The 13,217-nt window shown below is 39.1% G+C and overlaps 1 protein-coding gene across 5 annotated transcripts in view; it reads left to right on the top strand.

Moving 5' to 3' along the window:
- The window catches only part of LOC119647026 (chromodomain-helicase-DNA-binding protein 7), an 84,233-nt gene extending 72,029 nt beyond the window's left edge, over positions 1–12,204 (top strand). For all 5 annotated transcript variants that reach the window (XM_038047768.1, XM_038047767.1, XM_038047765.1 and 2 more), the window contains 8 exons: positions 2,935–3,104; positions 3,557–3,940; positions 5,409–7,137; positions 7,193–7,584; positions 7,646–7,880; positions 7,937–8,186; positions 8,249–8,569; positions 8,632–12,204. In XM_038047768.1, coding sequence (XP_037903696.1) covers positions 2,935–3,104; positions 3,557–3,940; positions 5,409–7,137; positions 7,193–7,584; positions 7,646–7,880; positions 7,937–8,186; positions 8,249–8,569; positions 8,632–10,990 — 5,840 coding nt within the window. In that variant the 3' untranslated portion in view covers positions 10,991–12,204. The remainder of the gene's footprint in view (positions 1–2,934; positions 3,105–3,556; positions 3,941–5,408; positions 7,138–7,192; positions 7,585–7,645; positions 7,881–7,936; positions 8,187–8,248; positions 8,570–8,631) is intronic.
- The last annotated feature ends 1,013 nt before the right edge of the window (positions 12,205–13,217 follow it).

Raw genomic sequence — 13,217 nt, 5'->3', positions numbered from 1 at the left:
TGACGGTGTAAAACGTGATTGAAGGAACTTACGATTTAACCAGAGCCGTAAAGCTTTCCTTCTTGATCACGGAGTTCTTGGTTTGCCAACAATCGAAGGTTAAATCTCTCTACGAAAAGGCCCGAGGCAACTATGTTTCAGGTTCCATGCATGTATGTATATGGCTTATTTCTGAAAATATCAAAATTTGAAATATGCAAAACAAAAAATTATTTCTCGGAACCCAGGAAGTGGATGACTTACCTAAACCGAGTAAGTGGTCAACTACTACATGAGCGGTTGGACTGCCCACGCCTATGTACAGTAGCTCCGTAAATACTCAATATTTTAACTTTTCTTTTTACAATGTGTTCTCAATGTATTATAATTTTTAATATGTAAAAAAACATTTTTTTAAGAATTCTAAGGAGCTTTCTCTTTTAAAAATTCAGTTTAAAGTATTTTATTCTTATCCAGTTTTCTTTGTATTTAAGTTAACTCGTTTTATGCCTGTATACGCTTCCCGACGTGAATCGTTTATCCAGGATTATTCCTATATAATTGATGACCTGGTCCTTACGGATAGACATGTTTGCTTGTTGAGGGTAAAGGTATCATGCATAAATTTAGCCTCATCGTTAATTGTCCATTGCTTCATCTAGCTCTCGACCCTTTGTATATGTTCCTGTTTTCTAGAAGCGGTTCATGAATTGATATGCGTGCCAGGATGGCATCAAAGGAAAAGTCAAAGGCAGAGTGAGTGAGGTTCGGTGAATTTCTGCTTCCGTTTTATATTTTTCAGGTACATAATTACGTGAGAATTATGTCTAACCTGAAAGCTCTGTTAATCTAATAAGCAGAGAATAGACTTGTGGAGTAATTTTTCCTTTTCCTTATATTTGAGGCTACCATGTCGAATTTAATCGAAGGCTTACGCGACATCTAAGAAAATGTGTCCCACTCCTACTGTATTCATTCGAACAACCGCTTCCTATTTTGGATCTGAGGCCCATAAACACAATCTCCTTTAACGTGGAACACACATTTTCTATGGCAATCAAGTCAGGAGAGTTACCAGGAAAAACTGTCCGAAATTGGCCAAGTGCTCGTAAATTGCGTCGTCAATTGCCGAAGCTGCATACGGTTGAACTCCATCCTGCAGCAAAATCATCTCCTCTCTGTCCATAGACAATAGATATTATTGATGCCTTGTGTAAATATTGGGAGCATATTTTCCCCTATAATATTTTCTATTAACGGGCGTTTCGTCCTCGACAAATTGTATCGTTTTTTTTCCGACTGCTCACTCTGCTAGCTATCATGATTGATGAAATATTTGCGGGATACAATTGCATCCACAACTCGTGCATAAACAGAATGTTTGAACGCCGCGCTCGACCATTGGCGTTATTATCAACGACGCCAAGGTTTTGGGGCTTCTGCTAGAAGTTGAGCTATTCCTCGTACCTTTCGCCTCCATTTGGTTATTGTTAATTCAACTGTCGATGTCTTATTCAAGAAATGTCCGTTTTGAGTCTTTTATTCTCTTGAAGACAATACGTGAGGCTTATAATGTTTTCTTGCAGATTACACATGTACACAAAACTTCTTTAAATTTTCGTATCTGCTCTGGGGATTCCTATGCATTGCTGTATCTTGGGCATTATCATTGAAAGTTTTATTATTTCTCAGCTTGGAAGTTAAGCAAAGGATGTAAGAAATATTACAAAAAGTCAGCAGATTTTCTAAGGGGTTTTTCCCCTGTACACCCATGTAAAAAAATAAATACAATCTTTTCTGCTCTACGTTGGTACCGACTGGGCTAGCCCAAATGCTTGGAAAACATGCTATTTAGGAAAAAGTTTCTGATGAACAATTCAATTTTACATAATGTATTAAGGGGGTCATCCTGTGTGTCGGATCCGGGGAATCGATTTTTTTTTGCATCAATTGTATCTAGATATAGTGTAGAATATATGGGCAAAGTGATTTTTTGATATTCGGAGTCATTCGTGATAAGTCAATGCCAGATTTATGTCGATCGCCGTAACAAAGTTCGTATTTATCGGTCTGAATGACTTCGCTACAAGGACAAGAATTGAAGCCAAGGCTGTACATGTGTTTCTTAAAGAAACCTAAGGTCTATGGATTAGGTATAGCAGATTAATAGTCAGTTAAGGTTTTATGGCTAAAAATCGCATTACACTTTTTAAATGCGTTTTTCTCGAAACTGCATGTTGAAAATCGGCTGCCACCATGGCCCAAAATCTATCCAACCAAATTCTTTGAAATTGTCACGACTTATTCAGAATACATTTCTACGGTCCGCAAACTAGGATAATTGCGATTCATTCAGTAGTTTTTTTATTCATTGAAGAAGTCGTGAAAAAACACCAAAATTCACAAAAAAAAAGTTTAACAAGGCACTAAAAAGTTAGCTTTTAATATTTTTTAATAATCCTAGTTTGCGGACTGTAGTTAAGTCTGTACGTTAAAATGCCGTGACAGTAGAAAAACCCGTTTTTTGGAGATGGGTGTATAAATTACTCTGTATTTCAATAATGAACCATGCGATCGGGCTGGAGAAATTAATTATGGTGAAAAATTCGTATTCGTATCCAGTTCTTCACAAAAAATTTCTAAAAAAAAAGCCAAAAAATGGCCTTCACAGGGGATGACTCTCTTAAGCCATCGAAATATGTAAAAACTGTTTTTTACTGGTTAAACCCCTCAGACAAAATAAAATGTGGTGCTGAAAATTATGATGGCCTGAAATCAAATAATTTCCTTTTGAAAATAAAACATTCTATTAGTGGTCTTTCATAGCTTATTCCCATAAAATTGTGAAGTCTGAACGTCGTTCAACTTAGTATCATATATATAATGTTTGTGATTTCTTGAACATTTTTTAGTTTCAGCTTTCACTAATCTTACTCACTTTGTTTCATTATTAAGGATTGGAGGAAGAAGAGAACGCCAGCAGTAGCTTCATGGTTGCCGGATTACCTGTGGACGATAACACTTGGCCATCAATGCAAGATCTAAACACACGCTTACGACGTGTTATCACCTCGTATCAACGCAACTACAAAAAAGAAGAATTGAAAATGCAACAAAAAGCCAAGGTATTAGAAGAAGCGTATTGTTCGCCCTTCAATGTATATCGTTTTACTCTAGTGTACACGTATGTTTCGTAGATTTGAGAAACAGTTGAGTTTCTTTTATTTTTTTTTATTTCGAAAAAAGTAGAAAATTTATTAGTTTCATTACCTTTTCGAAAACTCGTAAGGGATTTGAGATATCTTTCTATTTTTGACGAATGGCACCAATAACAAATTTAACAAAAGTGATGAATAGACTACAATAACAGGAGAATAGCGATCTACTTTGGCACGTAACTTGATGTTTGCTCTATTTAGTTCAATTCGTATTAAGTTATGTTTAACCTCAAAATTCTTTTCCTTTCACTAATAATTTTGCTTCTATCGAAAGAAAGAACCGAAATCTACCTACATGTTTTTGATGTCGAATTATTCTCTGCTATATGTATTCGTACCCTCCTATTATTATAATATAGTTACAAGCGTTGGTATCGACACCATCACAACCAACACAAACCACGACAATGGGTGGTGTACAAATAATACCGGGTGCTGGTGCTGTTTCTGCTGCATCATCACAAGCCAATACATCCACGGGCGTTTCGATGCAAGGTACTTCCGCAGGTGGAGTTGGTGGAAATATGGCAGCGGTCGTTAGTGGTGTAATGACGCCGACATCAACAAATATTTCTACATTAGCCAATCAAAACCAAAGTAGTAGCCAACCGCAAGCACAATCATCCGCCCAGGGAGCCCAAATGCCATCAGCAGCTGATATTGGATTGATGCTCAGCCTCTTGAATCCGACCGATCCAAGTCAATTAGCCAATTTGGATTTGAATAAATTGGCCATGTATTTGGTTAGTATATTATCTATAAAATATATGAATTAAAACGACAATAAACACAACTTTTCGATGCAAAAAAATCATTCCAAGTCATCTTTCATGTTTGGACACTTTCGGCATATCGAAATTTGTTTTTTCCAAAATTTTATCATTTGTTCCGAGCTGAACTCATTCCTTATAAACAATCTTCATATTTTAACCCTGGAACAAAGAGCATAATTTCTACCAAATATTTCGAAAAATTTGCAAACGTTCCCTGCTACTTGCACGGAATGCTGAAAAATTTCTTCAGGAAAATAGTCCAACTATTGACCCAAGAAAGCCTGGGTGATTTATTGGGGGAGCTTTTTGGTGCAACTGTAAATCAATACCATGTTCCAGGGTTGAAACTACCATATTGTAAACTAAACCGAACCGTCATTATCTGTCACTAAAACAGGTGCTTTGATGTTTCCAGTGTATTTTGTATCAGTTTTCCACTAACTCTATAACCATGAAAAAAATTTTAGGATTTAAGCAAATTCATCTATTATTGAAGTGCGGAGTCCCTTGGGAATGATTAGAGAGAGGTCTTGGATTGTTTGCTATGATTCGGGTCAGATTGGGTATTCTTTAGGCAGGTGTCTATTGCCAAAAAATTAGTTATGTAAAAAGCATGGTATTCATTGTTTGGTTGACAGAAGGCTGCCAGCTTTTGCGACCATGGAAATAGTCATACCTTTGGGGAAGGAAAACTTATCAGATTTGAGGCGTGGTCTTATACGGACGATAATTAGGGTACATGTTGGTACAAGCATTTATTTAAATCGAGTGCACATAACACTTTGAACATGCGTACATGTCGTAATCTAACTTTCGAAAGGGACAGTAATTCAAATATTACTCTTCCAATTTCTATATTTTGACCATAGTTTTAGAGTTTACACTTCGAATTGATTAATATAGGGCTCCTATGAGCTTATCGGGGAGTCGTTTCACGGCATTGAGGCCACCTCGTGGACACTAACTGTATGCGGTATTAGAGTGAATGCAGAGAACTTTAAGAAACAAAATATCTTATTTTTAAAGAGGTTAATTGTTTTCCATCGACCGATGGAAGAGAGGAATTACTTCAAAAACGTAGAACGCTTTTCCTCCAATTAGAAGATTTCCTATGACATTCAATCGATTTCAGCGTCAACTGTCTCCTAGACACAAATCTGATTGAAATTTAAAAGTAAAATGAATGTAGAATGCACTTTGTGAATTAATGACACATTTTAGTATCTATAATTAGTTCGTCAAAAGCGTAGTTATACCCTTTCGTCTTCTGGTTGATATCATGTTAAGTATTTATTCTTTAATAATTTTTTGTTGCATGTCTGATATTGGTACGTAAACTTTGTGGTGTGGGACGAACAAATTAAACATATTCATTTTTCTGTGTAAAAATATGATGACGAACTGTACTAATAAATTTTGTACTCATTCCACTGTACAGAAAATGGAACGGCAAAGTAAAATCGAACAAGCTGCCAAGGAACGAGAGCGATCACGGCTAGAAACTCTGCCGAAGAAATGGAATCGGCGGGAAGAAAACGAATTCCTGCGCGTTCTCACTGGATACGGAATTGATTTACAACCATCAAATATTCCTGCGCCGGATTGGCTGAAGTTCAAAGCAATGTCGAAATTGGATAGGAAAAGCGATGAAACTCTGAGCGACTACTATAAAGTGTTCATTGCGATGTGCAAACGTCAAGCTGGAGTAAAATTGTCGGAGTGTGAAAAGGGATTCGAAGGAATCATCGATGATATAAGCGAGGATCATGCCAGATTAGTGCTTGATCGTTTAGAGCTTCTATCGAAATTGCGTGAAATTTCACGACATCCAGTGTTGGATGAACGTCTCAAATTATGCCAAAATAACTACGACACTCCAGATTGGTGGGAGCCAGGCCACCATGACAAAGAACTGATTGCGGCTGTTCTGAAACATGGTCTTTATAAATCTGAATATTATATTTTCAACGATCCTTCCTTTAGTTTTTCTGAATGTGAACGTCGTTTTTCTAGAGAACTGGAAACACAGTTCCAAAGGAACATTAAGATTGAAGCAATTCCGCCACCTAAAGCGGAAGAAGCACCTCCTTTAGATGGCGTGACTCTTATAAAAGAAGTTCCACTGATTAAAGATGAACCAAGTGATAACATAAAATCAGAAGTGAAAGAAGAAATGGAAGTGAAAACTGAAGTGGAACCTACTGAAAATGAATCTGCTGCTTCTGAAGCAAATTCAGAGGCAAAAGAGGAAGTAGACGAATCGGAAAAGGATACGGTCAAAGAAGAAGGCGAAGAGAAGGAGAAAGTCGATGAAGAATCCATGAATAAATCCATAGAAAATGCTGATGAAGATAGAGAAGTAAAATCGGAGGAAGAAAATGAAAAGAAGAAAGAAGAGAAAGTTACACCTCCAGAGGAAGATGAAGAAAGCAAGATTGTTGCTAAGAAAGAAGTAGAAGATGCTGAAAATAAGGACGTAACGTCCGCGGAATGTTTGAAAAAAGAATCAACAGAGCTATTGGATCTGGCTTCATCGGGAGATCCAGATGATGACGAAGTGATGAAGGAAAAGGAGAAAGCCGTTGAAGAAGAATGTAAAAAGCAAGCTGCAGAATTGAAAGCTCGATTCCCCGATCTGGAAGTAATACAACCACAACTGAAAGTGAAAACCGAACGGGATAGACCAAAAGTGGAAAACATGATGATGGTGCGTTGGTTCAGAGATTTCGCACTAGAAAAGCGCATATCACATATTGTAACATGCGTCGAGAAGAATCAATGGCCAGTTGGCAAAAACTATTCTGCTTATATTGGATGCCAAGGAGTAGACTTAGATATTCCTCTCTATGAAACAATAAAACATGTGAATTTATTGGATCGACGTTCTGCAACACCAGACGTGATAACTATTACAACTGATCAAGGAGTGCCGAAACATCTTCAAGCGCAATTGTCAACACCAAGTCCGTCCACCACACTTAGCCCATTACCTCCAGTAAGTGTAGGTGGGGTTCCTGGTGGAGCAAACGTTACTGTATCTCCTGCGGGCATGGTCGGCAACACTGGCGGTAGTGGTTTAGGAAAGAAACGAAAAAAGCACATTGCTATTGACGTAGAAACTGAGCGAGCAAAATTGCACGCTCTTTTGAACAGTACACAAGTGACAAGTAAGTTGAATTTTGAAACGACTTAGAGTTAGACGCTAAAATATGTCCTCAACAGTTACAGGTCAAAAATGGGACGATGATGGAGGAAATTGCGGTCCACCAAGTAGTGGGCCGGATTCGCGGAGAAGCAATCCGTTACCCTCACAGCAAAGGCAACCGCCTCCTGCGCATCAACATCAGCCACTTACTAGGCAAGCGCCTTCAACGTCCTTCAATAAATCAGGTCCAATGCAATCGCCGCAATCATCAATGGGCGCAATGGACTTATCAGCCGGACTACCTAAAGTCAATCTTAATGAAATGAAGAGTCCAATTGATCTTAGCGAGGTACAAGACTTTTCGATGGGTTCGAAGAAACAAGCGGCAAATTTGAGTATGAACTATGGAGGACCCACTAAGGGAAAACTAGACGACACATTGAGTAAATTGATGAAAAAGAACAATTGTGTAAGTATAATGATTTGAAAGTACTTGACTTATGCTCTTATTAACAAAACACGATTTCCAGCAAATCGAGGAACCGCCCGTAATTGGAAAGGAAAAGAAGAGGAAGAAGCTTGACGAAATCGTATTGGGCTTGTCAGCTGCTAAGGAGCAAAAAACGTTCCCGGATCCATCTCTTCCGTCTTCTAAGAAACCACAAATAACACCAAGTGTGTCCGTGACGCCAGCAGTTCCACAGTCTGCACCAACCAGTCAACCAAATCAGAAACCATTCACAATAACCGTTACAAGTGTGCCAGGTAATTAATGGGTGCTTATTAAGCGAGAAACGAATTACAAATGGCTTGCTTTACAGGCACTTCAAAGGGAAATCCTGCATCTTCACCTTCTTCCTCAAACTCGGGCTTGGCAGCTCTTCAAAATATGGCAATGGGAGGAGGTAGCTCGTCAAAGGATAGTTTGAATTCATTACTTGCTCAAACCATGTCTACCGACCCGCAAAGCTTCATAAAGCAACAGCAAAAGCTACTGCAGCAAATGCCAGCATCGCAACGAAAAGCATACGAGGGGATGTTGGCTGAAATGAAACAAGCTATGGAGTTCAGGTAATTATCCGTATAAAGATTGTTCTGTGAGTGTCGAATTTTGACTCTTGCAATTATTGCAGTGCTAAATACAGTTCACATGATGCCAAAGTAAATAAATGGTTGGCAGAACAAAATGCTGCATTAAATGACCAGTTGAACATGGACTACCGACGCTCTACTAGACAACATGGTAGCAATATGAATGTGCCAACTTCGACAGCATCTCAGTTGCAGCATCAGCAACAACAACATCAGCAGGCAATGCAGCAGCAAGCTCAACAACAACAGAAAATGGGTTTGAACAGTTTAACTGGGGAAGAATATGTTCCAGTGATAAACAAACAAACAGGCAAACGGATATCCGGGAATAAAGCACCGCAACTGAAAAGGCTAATGCAATGGTAGGTGATATTTTAAAGAAATTACGACGTAAATATAAATCTTCCATATTTTTCTACTTCAGGTTAAGTGAAAATCCCGCCTACGAAATTGATCCAAAATGGATTGAACTGATTCAAATGCAAACGAACCCTATGCCGGCGCCATCGCCGAAATCTTCGGGCTTAGAATCTAGCGGCATGGGGAGCAGTTCCTCAGGTAAAGGGCATGGAGGGCGTGGACAATCTTCATCAGCAAACAATTCGTCTTCGAGTGGTATGGGCTCAACTGGCCAACAACAGCAATCTAAAAAAGGTCGGCCAAGTGTCATGGACCAAGCGAACGCGATGCAATTTGCAAGTTTAGCGGGCCTGAACCCAAGTTTGTTATCAAGTCTTCCAGGACTTGGGTTTGATCCGAAAAATCCACTTCTAATGCCATTCGGTAGCATGCCTGGCCTAGGCGGAATGGGAGGTCTTGGAAATTTGAATATGAACTTCTTTGCTAATCTAGCAGGCCTAGGTGGTATTGGCAATTTAGCAGGGATGGATACTCAAAGCTTGGCTGCATTGATGGCGGCTGCAGGTGGGGCAAATTTAGGTAACTTGACTGGCACAGCTAGTGGCAAAGTTGGTAGCTCGCCGAATACGACTAATAAAAAGAATAAAGGCGGCAGTGAGTCACAACAGCAAAGCCAATCACAAGGAAATCAATCAAACAAGACTCCTACGTCGAGCGCATCAGGCTCATCTGCACAAAACAACTCGGGGTTCCCATTCTTATTCCCAAATCCAAGTTTGTTGTACCCACCGCTTGGTTTAAGTGGACTAAATCCGTATTCTTTGTCACCCTATGATCAGCTGGCACAACAATACAATTTACTAAATGGTGGCGCCAGTGGTAGTGGAAGTGGATCAAATACAAGTGGAGGAAGCACACGACAGTCGCAAGGTAAATCATCAAGTTCGAGAACAAGTGCACTCGGATCATCTGGGATGAGTAGTTCAACAACTTCAAGTGGCCGGGGACGCGGATCCGCGTCAAGTCGAAACAATGAGTCTTCGCAACTATCAAGCCTGCTTATGCCTAGTGACCCACATTTATTAGAGTCACTTAGTCGAATGACTGGAATGGATATTGCTCAGGCCTCACGTCTGATGGGAAGTTCGCAGCCAGGAAGTGATAAGCGTTCTTCATCAATGAGTTCAAAAGATTCGCAAGAAAAACAAGCCGAGAAAGATCGTCAAAAATGGATGGAGAATTTAGCACGAGGCGCTCTCCCACCTGATTTGGCAGCCATCCAAGCATTCACTCAGGGTAAGTTGCCAATGGGTTCTGGTGGGTCTGGCAAAGGGAGTTCGAAAAATCAATCACAGTTGCCGCTTGGAATGCCACCCGATATAAATCAAGCCTTATTGGCGGAAATGGCAGCCCAGGCAATGGCCGCTGCTACAACAGGCAGTGGGAGCGGTAGCAAGCGAAGTCGTGACCAGGACATGAAAGATGTTTTCGAGCAAAACATGAAACAAATGGATTTGTACACGAGAGCTTTAGGATTGGGAGCTGGTATATCTTTAACGCCTACCTCTTCCATTCCACTAAGTGAAGATCATAAGCCAAAACGACCGCGAACGGAGAGTCACATATCGAACAGCTCTAAAGATGATGTAATACCATTAAATCTGGGTAGTTCATCAGATAAAAGTAGCCGAGGTGATTTAGCATCGTTGGATAAAGTTACTTTAACTCCAGTGGCAGCTGCCAGTATAGCAGCATCCCTGCCCTCTCAGACGACAATAACAATTGCGCCGCCGACGAGCAGCGGGGCCAGTACTAGCAGTGGTTGCAGTGAGCCCCGTTCGAGTCTTACTGTTTCAAGTTGCGAAGGTAATTCAGCTCTGAAACAACAACTTCAACATGTGTCTGATACGGAAGTTGAAGATCTCGTCGTTCAACCGAAGTATTCGAAGCCTCCGACACCAATAGAAACATCGCCTCCACCATCGGCTATGTCTCAACGACCACCTTCACGACCAGCCTCAAGGGCGACCGTGTCACCTACTGCCAGTAGACCAGCTTCAGTTCCACCACCGCCACCAACTCCACCTGCAGCTGTATCAGCAACGAATGATAATCGATCACCTGCGATACCTGCCCATCCGTCGAGCGAAACAAAGGCTTCAATTAATGAAGATGAAATTTCAGGAGGAAATACTGGAGCGAGTTCTACATCAGGTTCGAGCACAAGTCGGGGAGGCGTAGAGGAGAGACGGTCGGGCCGCCTAAAGAGACCACGATCATCGGCTGTACATGAACAAGATGGATGCCAACCGCCTGAACGAAAGCGTGAGCTCCGTTCAACGATGAGAACGCGGCAGTCTGGAAATTCAGAAACATTGAATCTGTCGACATCTCATAATGACGACGGCAAAGACGATCGATAAAGTACATTGCGCTTGTAATGATCTAGAGCAAGCTTGGCAAGTAGAGAAAATAAGGTTTCCAAGAGATTGGGTTCCCAGAGAAATGCTGTAGATTAGGATTAATGTGTAGCGAAGGATAAAGTTTTAAGCCAACATCTTAACACTCGCGCTGTGGACTAACGTCAAAATTTTTACATTCGATAGTGTTTATCGTATGCTCACATCAAGATGAATGATAAGCTACGATAAACAATATTGTGATAAATTATCCGAGGAGATGTGCAGATGAAATTGGTTTGTTGTGTGGTTTACACGAGCACCAAACTCAATTCTATAGCTTCAAGTTTCAAGCTGGATCATTATTCCAGTGACACTTTCATCTGCGTTCTATTTGCTATTTACAGTCCATCGTTATCTTGTAAAATATACATGAATTTGTTTTCATTCTCCTATATTTGTACGAAGATGTTTGGAGCATAAAAGATTTTCAAGTATCTTCAAAGATGTTAGGGAGGGAAATATCGTTCAGCGAATTACGAGGAGTGTGTAGTAAGCATTGAAGGGTTGCTGCGGACATGTCACACTACATACATTCTCGACAAGTAAGAGGTTGCGTATTCCATCAAACTGCGAATTTCTCCCTACATTTGAGGTTTTCTGAAGAGCTGTTCTAAAATATATTCAAAATGTTCAAAACTGATATAAAGTAAATTAATTTTTATAAATACATATTTCTAATAACACCCTCTGCTTCTCTTAGATTAGATTATGTAATTCTTTTAGTTATGTACATAATTAAGGACGAATTTACGTAGTACATTAAGAATGAAAGCTAAATATTATAAAAATAACAAGAAAAATAAGATAAATTAAATCACTTAGATTCTGAAAGTAGAGTTTATAAAGAAAAGAAAAAATAACAAAAAAGAGCTAAAAGAATAGTGTACTAAACAAGAAGGAAAATATTTATTTATCTCATTTTAAGTAGATATCGATCGTAAGCAATTATATATTAATAAAGTAAAAGATATAAAGTACCCTATAAATGATAAATATTTACGCATCTCTAAGCATGTAGTTAAGATTTTACTAAAATACATTAAGGTATTACGTCTTAATGAGAAAACAACCGTACATTGAAGGGAGGCATAATAAATTGTACTGAAGAATTATTGATAAGGACACAACTCTAACGGTAAACAAAGAATAAAAACGAGACAAAGGTTGCATGATGATTGACAACAGTTTTCATTTGTTCAGAGTGTGGATTGCAATGGACAGACATTTCTTAATATTCTATTTTCCTCGAATGCGGTGCCGAAATGCCTTTTGGTGGAGGCGAGCATTGCGTTCAATTCTGTTTTTTTTGTTTTTAATTGTCAAGGGTTTTGCTTATTGACTGTGGACTGGTGTTTTGCGCGCTTTAATTATATTTATATTTGAGAGCACAATTACCTATTGTTGCTGGGGCCGTAGGAATATTAACATCAAAATGCTGCATCGGAGAGTTCTTACCGTCATTGGCCAGTAGCAAGCGGGTATTGTTTTCGGTAGAGAATATTTTTTTTTCTTTTGAGAAATCCAATTGAACATGTTCAGCACATTCACACACTTTTGCTGCTTTCGACAAGTTAAGTCGGTTTTGGCGGTCAAACAAAACCGACTTTTCTCTGCGGATACTCATCTTGAAAGCCGTCAAAGTGTGTGCAATGCGCCTCATATAACATGAGTTTTAGTAAATAAAATAAATTATTATGATGACAAATTCTTAGAAAATTTATAATCGAAATAAAGAAAAAAGGAAAAACTGTGAATGATTGATCTTACAGTAAAATTGAATGTACTACTAAGTCGATGATGTATAGTTTATTTAAAAAGGGAAACATTTGAAAACAACAATACAAATTAACAACTAGTTGTTTATGTAAAATACAAAGCGATTCTCGTACATACGGAATGATGAAAAGTAGACGAAAGCAAGCGGAAGGGATATGTTTGAATTCCATCATTATTGTGATTAAAATATATTAATAAAATGAAAAATGGTAATTTTGTGACTTTACATAAGATTATCTCTAACGCGAAGAATAATATGAGAAAAGAGAGAACGAGCGGGATGAGAGAACATACATAATGTTATGAATGGAGTGGTCATGGGCGATTGTTTCCTCTCTGCACCCGCTCCTGTGTACGTTCGTCTCCTTGTCGTCTTAGTTTGTCCAATATATTTTATAAAATATATTTCCTT

The sequence above is a fragment of the Hermetia illucens genome, chromosome 1 (genome assembly GCF_905115235.1).
Source record: "Hermetia illucens chromosome 1, iHerIll2.2.curated.20191125, whole genome shotgun sequence".
Lineage (NCBI taxonomy): Eukaryota > Metazoa > Arthropoda > Insecta > Diptera > Stratiomyidae > Hermetia > Hermetia illucens.
This window is presented reverse-complemented; position numbering and strand designations above follow the sequence as displayed.